This window comes from Budorcas taxicolor, chromosome 19 (genome assembly GCF_023091745.1).
Source record: "Budorcas taxicolor isolate Tak-1 chromosome 19, Takin1.1, whole genome shotgun sequence".
Taxonomy (NCBI): domain Eukaryota; kingdom Metazoa; phylum Chordata; class Mammalia; order Artiodactyla; family Bovidae; genus Budorcas; species Budorcas taxicolor.
Genome location: NC_068928.1, coordinates 15,652,658 through 15,669,435, shown reverse-complemented (window position 1 = coordinate 15,669,435; position 16,778 = coordinate 15,652,658). Strand labels below are relative to the sequence as shown.

The 16,778-nt window shown below is 49.9% G+C and overlaps 1 protein-coding gene across 1 annotated transcript; it reads right to left on the bottom strand.

Annotated features, from left to right (window-relative positions):
* Positions 1 to 812: 812 nt before the first annotated feature.
* CCL1 (C-C motif chemokine ligand 1) lies at positions 813 to 3,799 on the bottom strand. Its single transcript, XM_052658835.1, has 3 exons — positions 3,662 to 3,799; positions 2,167 to 2,281; positions 813 to 1,041 (listed from the first exon to the last, which is right to left on the bottom strand). The coding sequence occupies exons 1-3, from the start codon at positions 3,735 to 3,737 to the stop codon at positions 951 to 953; spliced, it is 282 nt and encodes a 93-aa protein (XP_052514795.1). The 5' UTR covers positions 3,738 to 3,799; the 3' UTR covers positions 813 to 950.
* Positions 3,800 to 16,778: the final 12,979 nt, after the last annotated feature.

Below are 16,778 nucleotides of genomic sequence, written 5' to 3'. Positions count from 1 at the left end.
TGTTTCCCTTTAGAAGCTTGCATGGCTGAGCAGAATCTTCCGAGACGGTTTTTTGGGGGACCCTGAGTCCACCATCTCCCCAGATTGCTGGCATGCTGATTACAGGCAATTTTCCTTTCTGTCAACACTTGAGAGTTTGGTTTTGAAGGCAGCCAAGCAGTAGGACATGACTTGACCACAGCAGGAACCCTGAGATTTAAGGCCAGATCCAATCCTGACTTGCTATGTGTCCTCAGGCCTGTAGGTGTCGATCTCTCCAGCCCTTAGCCACCTCCTCTCTACAGCAGGGCTAGCAACGTTTTGCAGGCAGATGGCAACCACCGCCCCCCCCCCCCCCCCCCGCCCCCCAGCACCCCCTCCTCCCCAGCTAGGGCAGCTGTGACTTTTGGATAACAATAGCCTCCAAACCCTCTGAGCAGGGCAGGGCAGGGGCGGAGAGCATGCAAGTGGGGACCCAGCCCCATCTACATCACAACCCAAATTAATGTTTATTCCCCCAGGACAAAGGCAGTCAGCTGAGTTGTGCTGAGTCATTTATTGGCTCCTATTGACAAAAAGTCAGTTCTACAATATCAAGAATTCACCTTGCTGTGCAGTAGAAACTACCACAACATTGTAAAGCATCTATACTCCAATTAAAATTAAATAATAAAAGAAGTCAGTTCCCCTTGACACCAATTCCAACCTGTTTCCCTCCTCTCCGCCCCCTGGGGTCCAAGAGGCATGGGGTGGCAGACAGGGGCGGGGGCCGGGGGGGGGGGGTGGTGGACAGAACTTAAAGATTCTAGAATTTAAATATATAAAGTGCGACAACATAGCTTATTAGAACCCAGCAGACCCTTTGGAGTGACCCGGTGAAGATGGGGCAGAAGGACTGATGTGAAGTTAGACAAGTGAAGCCACGTGGTGTCCTGAGTCCAGGATGAGAAGGGATCAGTTCACATTTCCTTTCACAGGCAGGGGTTTATCCTCTTTAAATAAGCCTGAACCCATGAGTCTTTTTGGAAGACACAAGCCTCTAGGCCTCCAGTCAGCTTCAATCTGTGGGCAGAGAATAGAAGAGGGACTGAGTCACCTGTGTCACCCCTGGGTGCCACACACACGTCACTCCTGGGTGCCCCTGAGCTCCCTGGGTGCCACACACACATCACTCCTGGGTGCCCCTGAGCTGTGCACCTGTAAAATGAAGTGTTACGTAAGATCTGTGATGTGTACACTGGGAGGAACACCCAAGCTTCACCGGGGGTGGGGGTGGGGTGGTAGTTCTTTAAATTGCATTTCCTGGACCCTTTGGTGGATTCAGTGCATCAGGGAAAAGCGAAGGCTGTAGACAGCTTGCTAGCATGGAAACAAATCCTCTCCTAGAATCTCTCTGAGAGTTCACCTGCTCCGTCTTTTCATGTGTCTGTATCCATTTGGACCCCCTAAACGTTGCTTTGGGGGTGTGTGTGCGCGCGCGCGCATGTTTCTTCTCTGATCTGTCCACCTCCCAAACTTGGCTGTTGTCCAAAAACCATAGATCAGTTCTGCCTTTAATTATCTGCACGACCTTAGGCAAATTTCTTCAATTCCCTGAACCTCAGTTTTCATGATGATGAAAATGCGTGCCCCAGGAGAGTTAGGTGATTGAGATAATACACATGAAAGTGTCTCATGTCTCACAGACACTGCGTGTCAAGTGTAAGATACCTCCTTGGAACTTTGTAAGGACCCTGTGATGCAGCTGTTGTGGTTATGCCACTTCACAGCTCAGGAGTGCTGAGAGCTACTCAGATAATCAGGTTCAGAAAAGTTACCTGCCCAGAGTCACCCAAGGTTATAGGATGGCAAATCTAGAGACAGGAACTAATTGAGACCCCCCTCACTCGTACCATCACACAGTAGTGCCTGGAGCTTTTAAGCTCTGGGAGTAAAATATTAAGATACAATACTTGGCGCCTTGGAGCTTTAAGAAACCCATGTCTCTGCGGGAGCAAAGGTGCTCTCCCTAGCGTCCACTCTTGGCTCTGCACCCAAGGTTTTGGCAGGCTCGATGGCTTGGTTTAAAAAAAAAAAACCTTAATCTAGTGGAACATCGCCATCTAGCGTCTGCCACTCTAATCCCAGGTGGGCCCGTTTCTGTTCTCTGGAGAAGTTGTTAGGGACGGAAGAGGGTACATTTCTTACATTAGACGGTTTTCGTGGGAGCAGGTGGAGCTGATGTGCTTGTAACATAGGATTTTCTTCGGAGAAATCTTTCTCTTCACTGTCATGTAACAGCAATTGGAGGATGGCACGTGCACTGGAAGAGAAGCCCGAGAATGGCTCGCATTTATTTCTCAACCCATACTGAGTTCCTCTCACCCAGGATGCAGGGCGGAAAAACGCTTCCGGGACAGGCTCAGGCTTTGGGGCCACATCCAAAGGAACTAGCGTCTCATCAGCCACCTCACTCTGCGTTCAGGCAGAGTCAGAACACTGGGGTTCAGGTCCCAGGCCCCGACCAAACAGCTGTGCGGCTTTGGTCAAGATGAGCCTTTCCTCTGAACTCCGGACCTCCCAGCTGTAAAGCAAGACTTTTAAAAACTGATTTCTAAAGGCTCTTCTAGCTATGACATCCCACTGCTAGAGCATGGTTCAGGGGCCCTGGGGCCCTGGTGAGTCTGATTCAACTGCAGTCTGCTATTTGGGGCGGGATTAAAGACTGTGCTAGGAGCTTAAACTCGAAGAAGTGATCAGGAAAGAGCTTCCGGGAACCGCCAAGCTTTCCCCCACTCCCAACGACTCCAGAAGGTCCTCTACCCTGCTCACAGCGCAGATCCCCAAATTCCAGTCTGCCGGTTTGCAACCCCACCCCTCAGCCCGCCCTCAAAAGACATGCATTTCAGACCTTCTAGTTTGACTGCTTGCAAAGCCCATTTCATATGTCTGTGGTTAGGTCAGTATTCTCTCACCAGCTTTAGAGGGTTCAGTTCAGTTCAGTCGCTCAGTCGTATCCGACTCTTTGCGACCCCATGAATCGCAGCACGCCAGGCCTCCCTGTCCATCACTAACTCCTGGAGTTCACTCAGACTCACGTCCATCGAGTCAGTGATGCCATCCAGCCATCTCATCTTCTGTCATCCCGTTCTCCTCCTGCCCCCAATCCCTCCCAGCATCAGAGTCTTTTCCAATGGGTCAACTCTTTGCATGAGGTGGCCAAAGTACTGGAGGGGCTTTAGAGGGTAGGCATTATCAAATCCCAATTTACTGATGGCAAAATCAGAGTTTGGGAGGTCAAGTGACTTGCCCAAGGTTAGCCAATCTGTCCTGACCTCAGATTCTGCCTGGTGGAGGGAAGACCCCTATCGGTCCCTCCTCTGGACCTCAGGCCTCCAGCTGGCCTAAATGACCTCACCACTTCCATCCATCAGTCTGCAGAGTCTAGACGAAGCAGACCTCCTTTGACCGAAGCGAACTGCTCAGTGGTCGGTGTGGACTCCAGAGTCACGTTTCTTTTGCTGGCCCCCTGCCCCCATCCAAGACCTCCCTGCCTCCTCTTCGAGGAGAATTCTTCCCGAAGAAGTGGAGATGGAGGCAGGGAGCTCAAGGTGAAACTGTTCCCCCACCCCGCAACCCCAGAGTGCCCTCCTGAGTCTCTGCCCTCCCCAAAGAGAAGCAAAGTGACTCCAGCCAAACTCACTGCTCTTGGCGTGCACATCCTGTAACCACATCCCTGCCAGCAGCAGGCACACCAGTGCGGGGATGATGAGCTTCATCTCGGGTTGTCCGGCTCAGACCTCGCTGCAAGGGTCTCAGTGATTCTGGTGATGCAAAGAGTTCTCCTCTAGTCTATCCTGCAGGGCCCAGGGCTTTTATCAGAAGACCTGGGTGGGGTTTTCCAAGCCCCGGTGCAGAGGTGGGGAAGCCACAGTTACTCACGTCCAGTGACCACGTGGAAAATTCCTTTCTCCAACTCTCCTGGGAGGTGTGAGAGGTATAGGAAAAGTTCCCCAAGCGCAGGTGCAGATAAGGATCTTGAGAGGCCTAGTAGAAGCTGTCCCAGCTGAGTAGGGCATAGAGAAAATTGAATGAGAGGAAGTGGCCTGTGTCTCCTCTGACCTCATGTCTTTCCATCCAGCAATGGAGCCCCTGTCCCAGGAACATGATGGAGCAGAAGAGCTCTGCAGCAGCACGGAGCAGACACACCTGGGTTTAAATCCCACATCTGCAAATCAACAGATGCATAAACTCACCTTAGTCACATCTCTCATGCAAAATGGGAAGAGTAACTCAAGTCTCACGGGTGTGCGTGAGCATTCAATAAGATCTGCTGGGACTTCCCGGGTAGTCCAGCGGCTAACACTCTGTGCTGCCAATTCCAGAGGCATGGGTTTGATCCCTGATCAGGAAATCTGACCCCGTATGCCACAGCTAAGAGTTTGCATGCCTCAGTGAAGATTAAAGATCCCCCATGCCGCAACTAAGACCCAACAAAGCCAAATAAGTACTAATAAGTAATTTCTTAAAAATAAGTAAATTAAAAAAATAAGATCTGCTCTGTTTTATGTCAAGGGCCTGGCCCAGATAGCTGCAAATTCTATTTTCCCGATCACAATACTTTTCAACAGCCCACCCTGTTCTCAGTCCTTGGTTAGCCTCAAGGAAGACAGCTAACAAGAAAATAAAAGTCATTGCCCTTTGACTCGAAGATAAGTAAGGAAAAGCCAGTTGGTGCAAGGACAGTAGGGGACGTGCCATGTGGAGGGCACAGGGGAGGCCTGGGAATTGCCCACAGGGGAGAGGCCTCCCAGAGGAATGTTGTTCAAGCAAAGTCTCCAGCAGGAAGGCTGTTAAGTGGAAAGGGGCCTGTCCATAGAGGAAGGAGCTTGTGTAAAGACAGCGAGGCATGAAGGACAGTGAGGAAATGGCCAGAGAGACACGTGACCGCCAGGTCCTGAAGACGTGGTGTGCAGTGCAGATGCATGGGATAAGCAGCACATACTAGGTGCTCAAGAAAGGTAGCTGGCCCATATCTGTGCATTAAAATCACAAGGTTGATAAGAAGGAACACATTTGAGTCAGTCCTAACGAGGTGGATGAACCTAGAGCCTATTATACAGAGTGAAGTAAGTCAGAAAGAGAAAAACAAATATTGTATGCTGACGTGTATATATGGAATCTAGAAAGATGGTGCTGATGAACCTATTTGCAGAGCAGCAGTGGAAACACAGGCTTAGAGAATAGACTTATGGACACGGGGGTGGGGGTGGGGGAGGAAGGAGAGGGTGGAATGTACAGAATGTAACCTGAAACATACATCACCATACGTAAAATAGATAGGGAATTTGCTGCGTGACTCAGGGAACTCAAACCAGGGCTCTGTAACAACCTAGAGGGGTGGGATGGGGAGGGAGGTGGGGAGGAGGTTCAAGTGGGAGGGGACATGGGTAAACCTATGGCTGATTCATGTTGATGTTTGGTAGAAACCAATACAATACTGTAAAGCAATTATCCTTCAATTAAAAATAAATAAAAGTTTTAAAAGTCACAAGGCTGGAACTTCCCTGGTGGTCCAGGGGTTAAGAAGATTAGGATTCAGTCCTTGACCAGAGAACTAAGATCCCACATGCTGTGGAGCACCTGAACCCATGCACCACAACCAGCCAGAGATTTCATAGGCCACAACGAAGATCCTGGGTGTTGCAACTAAGACCTGTTACAGTCAAATTAATGAATTAATTAATTATTCAAAAAAACCATGATGCCAACTTGATGGTTTCCCATGGTCAGTGGGCTGAAGTGCAAACTGCTGACCTGGCCATTTGTAACGGAGGTGATGTCTCCATGGATTCCTGTAGTTACAGTATTTGCAACTCTTTGCAGATGCCCCGTGCTTTCTTATCTCCCGGGTTTGCTGCCCCTGTAAGCTCCACCCACAGGGCCCTCCTCGTTGTCTCCCTCTGTGAATTTTCTACCCATTGCAGACACCAGTGTCTCCGTAAAGCCCCTTCTGCCATCCCGAGCCGAGAGTCCTTCAGCTCCCTTTGAAGCCCCTCTGTGCCTGGCTCTTCCGCATGAAGGTCTTACATCCTCACAACCCCTTCATTCCATGTATTCTTCATCCTAACACCTGGATGGGAGTCCTGGCATGTCAGAGATGAAATTCCCCTTGAAGATCACCTGCAGCAGTGGCTTGAAAAGTGTCCTGGGAGAGGAAAAAAAATGCAAAAATACCTTTGCTCCATTTCAGAAGCAGCATCAAAACAAATGTGCCTCTACATAGCGGGGGGCGGGAATGGGAAGCTCAAGGTAATTCAGGCACCAGCAGATAAGAATTCAGTAGGGTCTCTTCCTATTACTGATGGGAAAAAATGAGTCTCAGAAGGAAGACACTGACTTTGCCAAGGTTATACTGAGACTTCAGTGCGCAGATGGAATGGCGGACCCTGGGGCGTCTGGCCATCTGACCGCCATGTGCAGCCACCTCTGAGAACACACTTTCCTGAAGGACCACAGCTAACTGTTGCCTTGCTCCATCAGTGCTTTCATCGGCCAGCTGCTTCCTGCTACCCGAAAAGTACTTAAAGCAGTTGAAATCTCGAAGACACCGTAATCACTCTCTTATTCCCTTCGCCCTCACAGACTGATCCTTTTTTATTCCGTGACTGTCACTTTGCAGCTGCTGCTAAGTCGCTTCAGTCGTGTCCGACTCTGTGCGACCCCATAGACGGCAGCCCACCAGGCTCCCTGTCCCCAGGATTCACCAGGCAAGAACGCTGGAGTGGGTTGCCATTTCCTTCTCCAATGCATGAAAGTGAAAAGTCAAAGTGAAGTTGCTCAGTCATGTCCAACTCTTCGCGACCCCAAACTGTAGCCCACCAGGATCCTCCGCCCATGTGATTTTCCAAACAAGAGTACTGGAGTGGGGTGCCATTGCCTTCTCCGGACTGTCACTTTAGTGGGTCTCCAAAAGGAAGGAGATAAAGGGACATCAGTTGGCCAAAGGTAACCACAGATCCTTTAGACTCACTTGGGACACAGTGAGGAGCCAGGTGGCCACCCAGGAAATTTTTCACTCTCCCCTCCTTCTGGGTTTGCTGCCCAGCCCACTCGAGACAAGGACGGGGCTGCCCCTCCAGCAGTTCACTTCCCCTCCTCCCCCTCACTGTGGCCACCGCAAACCCAGGACAGGAAAAGAGAAGACAGAAGGTCTTAGTCACGCCTCCCCGTTTCCCAGCTCCTGCAGCAGCAAGAGGTATCGGCCGGAGGCACCTACCACACGGAAATCTAGCATCCCACACGATACCTCCCCCGCCCCAACGCCATCTCTTCTTGCCCAGGCTTGGCACAAAGCATAGGCCAAGTAATAACTCAATAAAAAAATCCACGGCTTTGAATGAGATGGGTCAGAACTGCATAGATGATGGAGAGATAAGAAATGGTCTGCAGCCTCAACACTGAATCAGTTTCTCATGAGAACAACCCTTTTCTTACTTAGAAGTTTAAAAACTAATGTGTGCCTATAGAAAGGTTTTCTTATTAGTCATCTTTGGTGAAGTCATCTTTGGGGACCAATTTACTGAGGATGGGTAGAGGTCAGACAGAGCTCAAACGGTGTGAGTTCATCTTAAGATCACCTCCTCTCTCCTCCCCAGGTTCTTGCCTAAACCCTGCTGGCCTGGGGGCACTGGAGCCTGGCCCAGCATGCCACCCCTCCAGTTACATTTCAGCCTGATTTTTCAGACCCAGACATAGAAACCAATGGTGGGAGGTGTCGTTTGCCTGACATCACACAGCTGCGGGAATCCTGGCCTCCCATCGTCCATCTCTGGGGCCAAATTTTTTGAGTTCTCTCACTTAGGGAGGAAGTGTATTTGGCCTGAGAAGCAACTGGGTCATATTTCAGCCCCATTCCTTTTTAGCTGTGTGACTTAGGGTAAGTAACTTAACACTTCTGAGCCTTAATTCCTTCCTTCTTCAAATCCACTGCCTAACAGGTCTGGTAAAACTCTCCATTGTTTCCAAAATAAACTCCTCAACCACAACCTAACTTCGGGCTCTTTAAAGGATTCAATGAGATGGCTCACCTTATCTTGGAACACAGGAGGAAGAAAGGAAGGGAGAGAGAAAACTAAGAAGGGCAGGAAGGAGAAGAGAGGAAAAGAAAGTTGGATCATACAAAATCACTGCGGAGGCTTAGAGAATGAACTTATGATTGCCTGGGGTGAAGGGTGGGGAGAAGGGATAGTTATGGAGTTTGGGGTGGTCCTGTACACATTGATCTATTTGAAACGGATAATCAACAAGGACCTACTGTAGAGCATGTGAAATTCTGCTCCATGTTATGTGGCAGCCTGGATGGGAGGGGAGTTTGGGGGAGAATGGATACATGTACGTGTAGGGACAAGCCCCTTTGCTGTCCACCTGAAACTATCACAACATTGTTAAGTGGCTATATTCCAATACGAAATTAAAAGTTTAAAATTTAATAAAATCACTGTGAAATACCTAAAATATGTCAGGTCCTGGGGACACAGCAGACACAAGACGGATACCAGGCCTGCCCCGCAGGGCTTATAGCTCACTGTGTGGTCAGTGCTTGCGAATAGACCTCCGGTCCTGTGAGCTGCAAGTACCAGGAAGTGCTTTCCCCGGGGCCTGACACACTGTAGAGGCTCAATAAAACCACACCCCCTCCCTCTTTGTCCCTCAATCCTGGACTGTCTGGGGCTTCATTATAGGACCCAGGCAGTGACACCACTTCCCTATCCAGGACCCGCATCCTGGTTTCTTTCTACTCCTGGGTTACCAGGTGCCCAGGTACTCAGTGTCCCCTCCAGGAGCAGTGTTCCCACGTCTGCACCTGGCTGCTTCCCGTAAGCACAAGCCCAGCCACAGTGCCCCCAGCACTTAAAACCCTTGACCTGAAAACGCTTTCTTGTGCTTTCCAGCATCTCTTACCCTCTGCCTGGGTTCCCTTGTCCCCCATCGTCTCTCTAACATTCAGCCCCTTTGTGCTTTTAAGGAGGCCTGTGTTACCCAGCTCTCAGTGACAAAGCGAACGAGGCATCAAGCGTCTCATGTAGTAGCCGCAACCCAGGGATGCCCAAAGAATGTCAGCAGAGATGATCACTAGGTTTTGTGTGTTTTTTTAACTTTTTATTCTATATTGGCGTACCCAGTTAACAATGCTGTGATAGTTCCAGGTGGACAGCAAAAGGACCTGTCCCTTTGGACAGCAACTATACATATACATGTATCCGTTCTCCCCCAGCCTCCCCTCCATTCTGGTTGCCACGTAACATTGAGCAGAGTTCCCTGTGCTAGGCAGTAGATCCTTGATGGTTATCCATTTAAAATGTAGCTGTGTGTACATTTCATCCCTAACTGCCTGGTATCTTTTCTCCCCATCCTTTCCTACTGGCAGCCATAAGTTTGTTCTTTGTACCTATGAGTCTGTTTCTGTTTTGTAGATAAACTCATTTGTATCATTTCTTTCTAGATTCCTCACATAAGGGATGCCATCTGATATTTTTCTTTCTCTGTCTGACTTAACTTCACTCAGGATGACAATCTCCAGGTCCATCCATGTACCAGTTTTTCAGTTTGTGTCCACCGCCGTGGAGCTCCCGAGTGAAAGCCACTGAGCCCACTGTTCAGAGGTGAGGTCCAAATGCCTTGGCTCAGCTTACCCCGTCCTGGACGATGTGGTCCCCAGAGCTCTAGCCCCACGTATGCTGGGAACTCACTGCCCCTCTGCCTGAGATGCTCGTTCCGGTTTCATCTGGCAGACCCCGTGCAGGCTGCCCCTGACCCCACCCCACCACCGAGCTCCAGCATGAAGGAGGCTCACTCCCCACAGCAGCCACCTTGCACCCGAGGAATTGCCTGGTGGTCCACACCCCTCTCTTGTCTGGAAGCTCCTGAGGGGCAGGAGTGCCTCTGTCATGGTGCCCATTTCAGGCCCCAGCACCCCATCCAGGGTGGGTGCACAGTGACTCTTGTCATCCCCCTGCCGCAGACGAGTAGCAGATGCCTCGGAGGTGAAAGGAGTCCTACGGGCAGCAAGTGACAATATTAGGGTGAGCAGCTCTGGCCCAAACCCTTTGCTGGTTTGTACTCCCCTGGACCCTCTAGCACATGCGATCGGACCACTTCCCGACTGTGTTGATGGGCACCACTCCTCACGTGGGATGCTGGTGACAGATCCCAGTTTCTGATGCGCTGATTCATTCATCTGCTCACTCACTCAGTCGCTCAGCAAACATCTTCTGAGGGCCTGCTTGGCATTCAGGCAGCCAGGTGAGAGAGGAGAGCTGACCACACAGCCAGGGTCTTGAAAGGGAATCAGATATGCCAACCAACAGGTGGGTACCAGCGGTCAGGGCTGCTGTAATAAGCAGACCAGGCTCTGCACGTGTCCAGGGTGGGGGAAGGAGGCTCTCACTGGGGTGCAATGTGGCGTCTCGACTGGGTCTGGAAGGATGAAGGTGGAATTTACCAGAGTGGGGGTGGGGGGTGGGGCTGGATAGCATGCTGTGTGTGGTTATGAGGGTGGGCTCTGCCTGGCGCCGGCCCCCGTTCCTCTGTACACCATCTGTGTGACTTCTTTTCCTTTCTTAGCCTCTCAGCCTCATCTGGAAATAATGCCATTTGCTCGCAGTCTTGTTTGAGGATTAAACGTGACGTATTCCTTAAGGAAAATTGAACAATTGTTGGATGGCTTGCTGACAGATGACGTGGAGTGGATGCATCCGGCACGGGGGAAGGAAGTGGGCCTGCAGGGAGAGGCTGGAAGTGGAGCCCAGAGGACCTGGGCCATATTCACAAGATCCTGTTTCCTGGGCTCGAGCCTTAGGACCTGGGCCTGTTGTCTGTCAGTGGAGAAAGGGCCTTAAGTCATCTTTTGCTCAGGCCTGGGATGTGGCCAGGTTTGTGGTTTGCACTGAGGGCCTGTGCTGGAGCCTGCAGGACCCAATGAATAGAAGAAAATGGTAGGACCAGGGGGTTTGAAAGAGCCCAGGAGAAGGGAGGGACGAATCGAAAGAGTACATTGAAACATATACACTACCTATGTATAGATAGCCATGGGAATCTGCTGTATTTATCAGGGAGCTCAAACCCAGTGCTAAGTGACAACCGAAAGGGGTGGGAGGGGCTTCCCTCATAGCTCAGTTGGTAAAGAATCCGCCTGCAATGCAGGAGACCTGGGTTCGATCCCTGGGTCAGGAACATCCCCCGGAGAAGGAAATGGCAACCCACTCCAGTATTCTTGCCTGGAGAATCCCATGGACAGAGGAATCTGGCAGGCTACAGTCCACGGTGTCGCAAGAGTCAGGCACGATTTAGTGACTGAACTGCCGCCAAAGGGGTGGGATGAGATGGGAGCTGAGAGGGATGTGCCAGAGGGAAGGGACCCATGTATGTGCCTGTCGCTGATTCATGCTGATGCAGAGCAGAAACAGAGACACTACTGTACAGCAGTTATCCTCTAATTAAAAATAAATTTATTTTTAAAAATCTAAAAACAGAGAAAGAATCCAGGAATTGTGACAGGTAAGGAGGTGTGGTTCTTCTGCAGAAAAAGGGTGAAAAATCGGGAGACGGGGTTTCTGGGCTCTGCTGTCAATTTTCTGTGAAATTTGGGGCAGATCGCTTCCCCGCTCTGGGCCTTAGTTCTCCCACCTAAAATGTGGCGTTGTTATACATTCTATGTTATATATACACAACAATGTATATATACATTATTAAAAGTGTGGTACTAGAGCCCACACTCTTAACACACTAAGCTGGCTCTCTTGATGGACATTGGTAACAGTCATTTTTACTGATCTTTGGTGAGCTTTTTCTTTCCATTCCTATGCTGTTTCTACTTAATTTTTATCTTCTTTCAAAACTACTGGTCTTGTCTTTTTAATTTTGATATAATGGTAAATTGAAATAAGTTATTTATAATTGTGGATTAATTGTATTCTTAGTAAGAAAATTTATAAGATAATGCTTGATCAAACCAATTTTATAACTTTTTTTTCCATTGGAGAAGTAACCTATTCACTATATTAAAGGGGAAAACACTGCTAAAATATAAGTTAAATGTGGGGTCGTTGTTTAGTCACTAAGTCGTGTCCAACTCTCTGCAACTCACTGGAGTATAGCCACCAGGCTCCTCTGTCCATGGGATTTCCCAGGCAAGAATACTGGAGTGGGTTGCCATTCCTTTCTCCAGGGGATCTTCCTGACTCAGAGATTGAACCCATGTCTTCTGCTTAGCAGGTGGATTCTTTACCACTGGGCAACTTGGGGAGGTTGGCCTAAATCAGTGACTCTTTCCCTGGAAATGCAATTCATATTAGGATGACTCAGGAAGCTTTTATCAAAAGACACTTGCTTGAACCTCACTATGGACTGTTGTATTCTGAGTTCAAGGTCGCTGGAGTATCAAGAGAGGGCTCTCTAGATAATCCAGCCCTACTGCTAGCCTCACTGGATGGCTACTGAGACCCTCTCTGGTTTGGCATTAAATGATGTTCTGGGTCTCCAAGTGCAAACAGAGCCCCAACCACAAGCTACATCCTAAACAGCCCCCTCTTCCATCCGACATGGAACGGTAGCCTTTTGGTCAGGCCTTAAGAGGCCATAACTGCTGAGGGAACTGCTGGGGCTGTCCCCCTGCCCTTTCTGATGACGATCAAGGGAAACAGAGCTTAGCAGGGCTCATCGCAGCCTCTAAGGATTTGGATCCCACCCACCCTAGGAGCTGCTTCCCCTGTGGCTCAGTGGTAAAGAATTCACCTGCCAATGCAGGAGACCCAGGTTTGATTCCTGGGTTGGAAAGATCCCCTGGAGGAGGAAATGGTACCCAGCTCCAGTATTCTTGCCAGAAGAATCCCATGGACAGAGGAGCCGGGTGGCTACAGTCCGTGGAGTCAAGCACCCACCACTCACCCTAGGAGCCAGGCCCATCTAAAATTTAGAAAGCTCCCACAAAACCAGAAGCTCAGAGGTGTGGTAGGCAAGACCTGGACTTGGCTTTTGAATGTTTCGTCACCTCAGTTTTGTGGTTGTTGAGCTGTCATGCCCTGAACCCAAAATACACACTTTGTAAAGTCCCTGTGAGTATTCAGGGGCAAGTGTGAGCCGAATCAGCCTGGCCCTCAGAGGACTATCAGGACAAGTGGGGTGAACCATCGCATCTCACTGGGTTCCTTGGTAACTCAGATGGTAAAAGAATCTGCCACAATGCGGGAGGCTTGGGTTCAATATCTGGGTTGGGAAGATCCCCTGGAGGAGAACATAGCAACCCACTCCAGTATTCTTGCCTGGAGAATTCCAAGGACAGAGGAGCCATGTCCCTGGGGTAGCAAAGAGTCGGACACGGCTGAGCTACTAGCACACACCCCCACACACACATGCACACACATCTCATCTCACATCACAGATGAGGAGCCAGAAGCAGAGGACAATGGAGCTGCCACACCGGGACCCCTGAGGAGAGCCCCACCTTGACTCCCAGACGGGGTTCTTCCTCTGTGATTTCCGGCTTTATGCTCAGGACCGCAAGAGCTGGGCTGTGCTCAGAGAGAGAAGCGGGGCCCGATGGGGGCCCCTAAAATAGCAGAAAGCGCTGCAGGATTCCTGTGGCACACCTGGAGGCCAGGGCATGGTGCCCCCTCTGCAGGGACTGGTAGGAAAAACCCCCAGCCTTTGCACCCCACAGAGCAAGGATGCAGGGGCAGGAAGTGGCAACAGTCTGACCCCAAAACATGTCCCCCCAAACCACCAACGCCTCCTGTCCACAGGCTGCTAGGAAAGTCCCCCGAGGAGCCCTCTCCCCGGGGCAGTGGGTGGACGGCCCGGGCCCCTCCTCGGCCACTGCCCATTTCCCACTGCGTCTTGGGACCACAGCCCTGGGAGCCCAGGGGAGCCCAGGCAGGGACGCTTTTTGATCAGCGCCCTTGAGGCCTGGCTCCCAGGCTCAGCTGAGAGCTGGCCACCCAAAGAGACACCCCGGTTGCCTGGTCTGGCCTCCTGGTGTCTGGAGTGAACTGATCTGGTCACAGACATTGTATTCAGCTCAGAGGTGGAGCTGGGCCTGGGATGTTCTGGCCTGAAGAGTCTGGACATCTGGGTTCCCTGGCCTTCCCCTCTGTCCTCTAGCGTAGTGGGGAAAGCACTGGACTTGGTTCCAGACACCTGCATTTTAATCCAGGCCACCACTTACTAGTGTAACTGAGCAGGACCCTGTGGGGCCTTCCCCCTTGTCCTGCTTTAGCGCCTTTCTGATGTACTTTGATTATAGTATTTGATGCGAATTTCCTGAGTTGTTTTGCAGATGTGAACTCTCCCCGACCCCTTCACCTAATGGAAGATGTTAACTACGTGCTGAGCAGGAGCACAGAGGCCCAGGCCTCCGGGAGCCTAAGGACTGACAAAGTTAACCCCGTGACTCCGCCCTGTTTCCTCATCATCAGCCAATCCGAGACCTGTGCACAAGCTGTGCACAAGTTGTAAGCTGCACCCCTCCCCCACCTCACCTGCTTTTTATTTTTTTAAACATTATTCACACTTAGGCGTAATAATCACTTTATTCATTTAAAAGGTGGAATGTGGAATAAGTAAATTAGGGGATTTTTCTTTAAAATGTGTACAACATTTTGAATCTGACACAGGAATTCTACCTCACACTCCAGAGTATCTTGAGAAGCTGAGCTAATAAAAGGAACAATCAGAAAGACCACAGCTTAAGGAGAGTTCAGCGATTTAACAAGCAATGTAGATGGCATTTTGTTAAGTGAAGAAAATACACTTTCTAAAACAAGTATCCTCACCTGCTTTTAAAAGTGCTTTGTCAAAACCTTTCAGGGAGCTCCAGGCTTTTTTTTTTTAAATATACTTATTTTTAATTGAAGGATAATTGCTTAACAACACTGTTAGATTCTGCCATACATCAACATGAATCAGCCATAAGTATACATACATCCCCTCCCTCTGAACCTCCCTCCCACCACCTACCTGGCTTTTGAGGGTACAAGCCACCTTGTCTCCTAGCAACGCCTTGCAATAAACCTTTTTCTACTCAAAACTCCAAAGTTTCCGTTTATATGGCCTCACTACGCGTTGGTCACGGAGCAGGCAATGGCACCCCACTCCAGTACTCTTGCCTGGAAAATCCCATGGATGGAAGAGCCTGGTGGGCTGCAGTCCATGGGGCCACTGAGAGTTGGACACGACTCAGTGACTTCACTTTCACTTTTCACTTTCATGCATTGGAACAGGAAATGGCAACCCACTCCAGTGTTCTTGCCTGGAGAATCCCAGGGACTGGGGAGCCTGTGGGCTGCTGTCTATGGGGTCGCACAGAGTCAGACACGACTGAAGCGACTTAGCAGCAGCAACGTGTCGGTCACATGAACTTGTGTTAACACTGGAACAGTTGGTTCTGATCATCTTCCTGAACCTCTGGGTTATTATCCTTAAAACTGGGTTCCCAAAGCCTCTGTGGTAGGATCTTTTTAATATGGAAATGCTTGAGAAAGCTTCCAGCACAGAGCCCCATTCATTGTCCATGGTTTCTGAGAGGATTCTGTGTTTCCTCCCTCCCTGCTTGGTTTGTCTAATACATCTTACAGCTGCTCTTTGCAATGCTCTGATTGCAAATTGGCCAGGTCCTCTCTCTGGCTGGCTCAACTTTCTCAGGGGTGGGTGAGTTTCAAGAGCCAAGTTCACATGGGGAGCATCTGAAGTCAGGGCTTGCCTGCTAGCCCTAGAAAAAGTCTGCAGTCCACGTGTTCCACCAAGCCTGCATCCCTGAGCAGGATGTTCACACAATCTGCAGGTTCTGGTGCAAAATAAAATGAGGGAATCCCTTGTTTAAAAACGAAACATTTCAAGTAAGCAGCAGCAGAGACTGCACAAGTTATAGGCCTTGAAGGCTGCCCTGCCCCTCAGCCCTCCTGCCATATTTTGGCCTCATATTGGATGGCCATCCATTGGTTTATTCCCTGGAATCTCCCACTGCCCTCTTTGGGTCTCCTCTGCCCTGGTTTGGAACATGATTTTCCAAAATCCCAGTGTTATGGTTTCCTCGTTCCAAAGTCTTTGACTTAAAGGTATTACCCAAACAAATCAGAAGGATGCATTTTCTTCCCACAATCTTTGTTGTTCTAAGTGACTCATCAGGCTCCTGCTGCTGCTGCTAAGTCGCTTCAGTCTTGTCCGACTCTGTGCGACCCCAGTAGAAGGCAGCCCACCAGGCTCCGCCGTTCCTGGGATTCTCCAGGCAAGAACACTGAAGTGGGTTGCCATTTCCTTCTCCAATGCATTAAAGTGAAAAGTGAAAGTGAAGTCGCTCAGTCATGTCCGACTCTTTGCGACCCCATGACTGTAGCCTACCAGGCTTCTCCGTCCGTCCATGGGATTTTCCAGGCAAGAGTACTGGAGTGGGGTGCCATTGCGTTCTCCGACTTAGTAGTCTAAGTGAAAGTCGTTCAGTTCTGTCCGACTCTTTTCGACCCCATGGCCCATGGAATTCTCTAGTTCAGAACACTGGAGTGGGTAGCCTTTCCCTTTCCCAGGGGAACTTCCCAACCCAGGGATCGAACCCAGGTCTCCAACACTGCAGGTGTATTCTTTAACCAACTGAGCCACAAGGGAAGCCTCCAAATACTACTACTATATAAAAGAAAAAAAAAAAGAAAACATTTCCATTTTTGGAGACTGTCTTCCTTTTTGGTTTATTAGCCTCAAACACTGTCTTTTATGTCTTCCACATCACCAAAGCCTAGTGCTAACAATATAATACATTATTTTCTGACTAA

What these genes read in the sequence shown, in the direction of transcription:
- CCL1 (XM_052658835.1), bottom strand. Translation starts at nt 3,737, where the DNA reads ATGAAGCTCATCATCCCCGCACTGGTGTGCCTGCTGCTGGCAGGGATG. An exon ending in GGATGTGCACGCCAAGAGCA is followed by an intron (nt 2,282 to 3,661) that starts GTGAGTTTGGCT and finishes CTTCTCTTCCAG; the next exon opens with TGCACGTGCCATCCTCCAAT. An exon ending in TCCCACGAAAACCGTCTAAT is followed by an intron (nt 1,042 to 2,166) that starts GTAAGAAATGTA and finishes CTCTGCCCACAG; the next exon opens with ATTGAAGCTGACTGGAGGCC.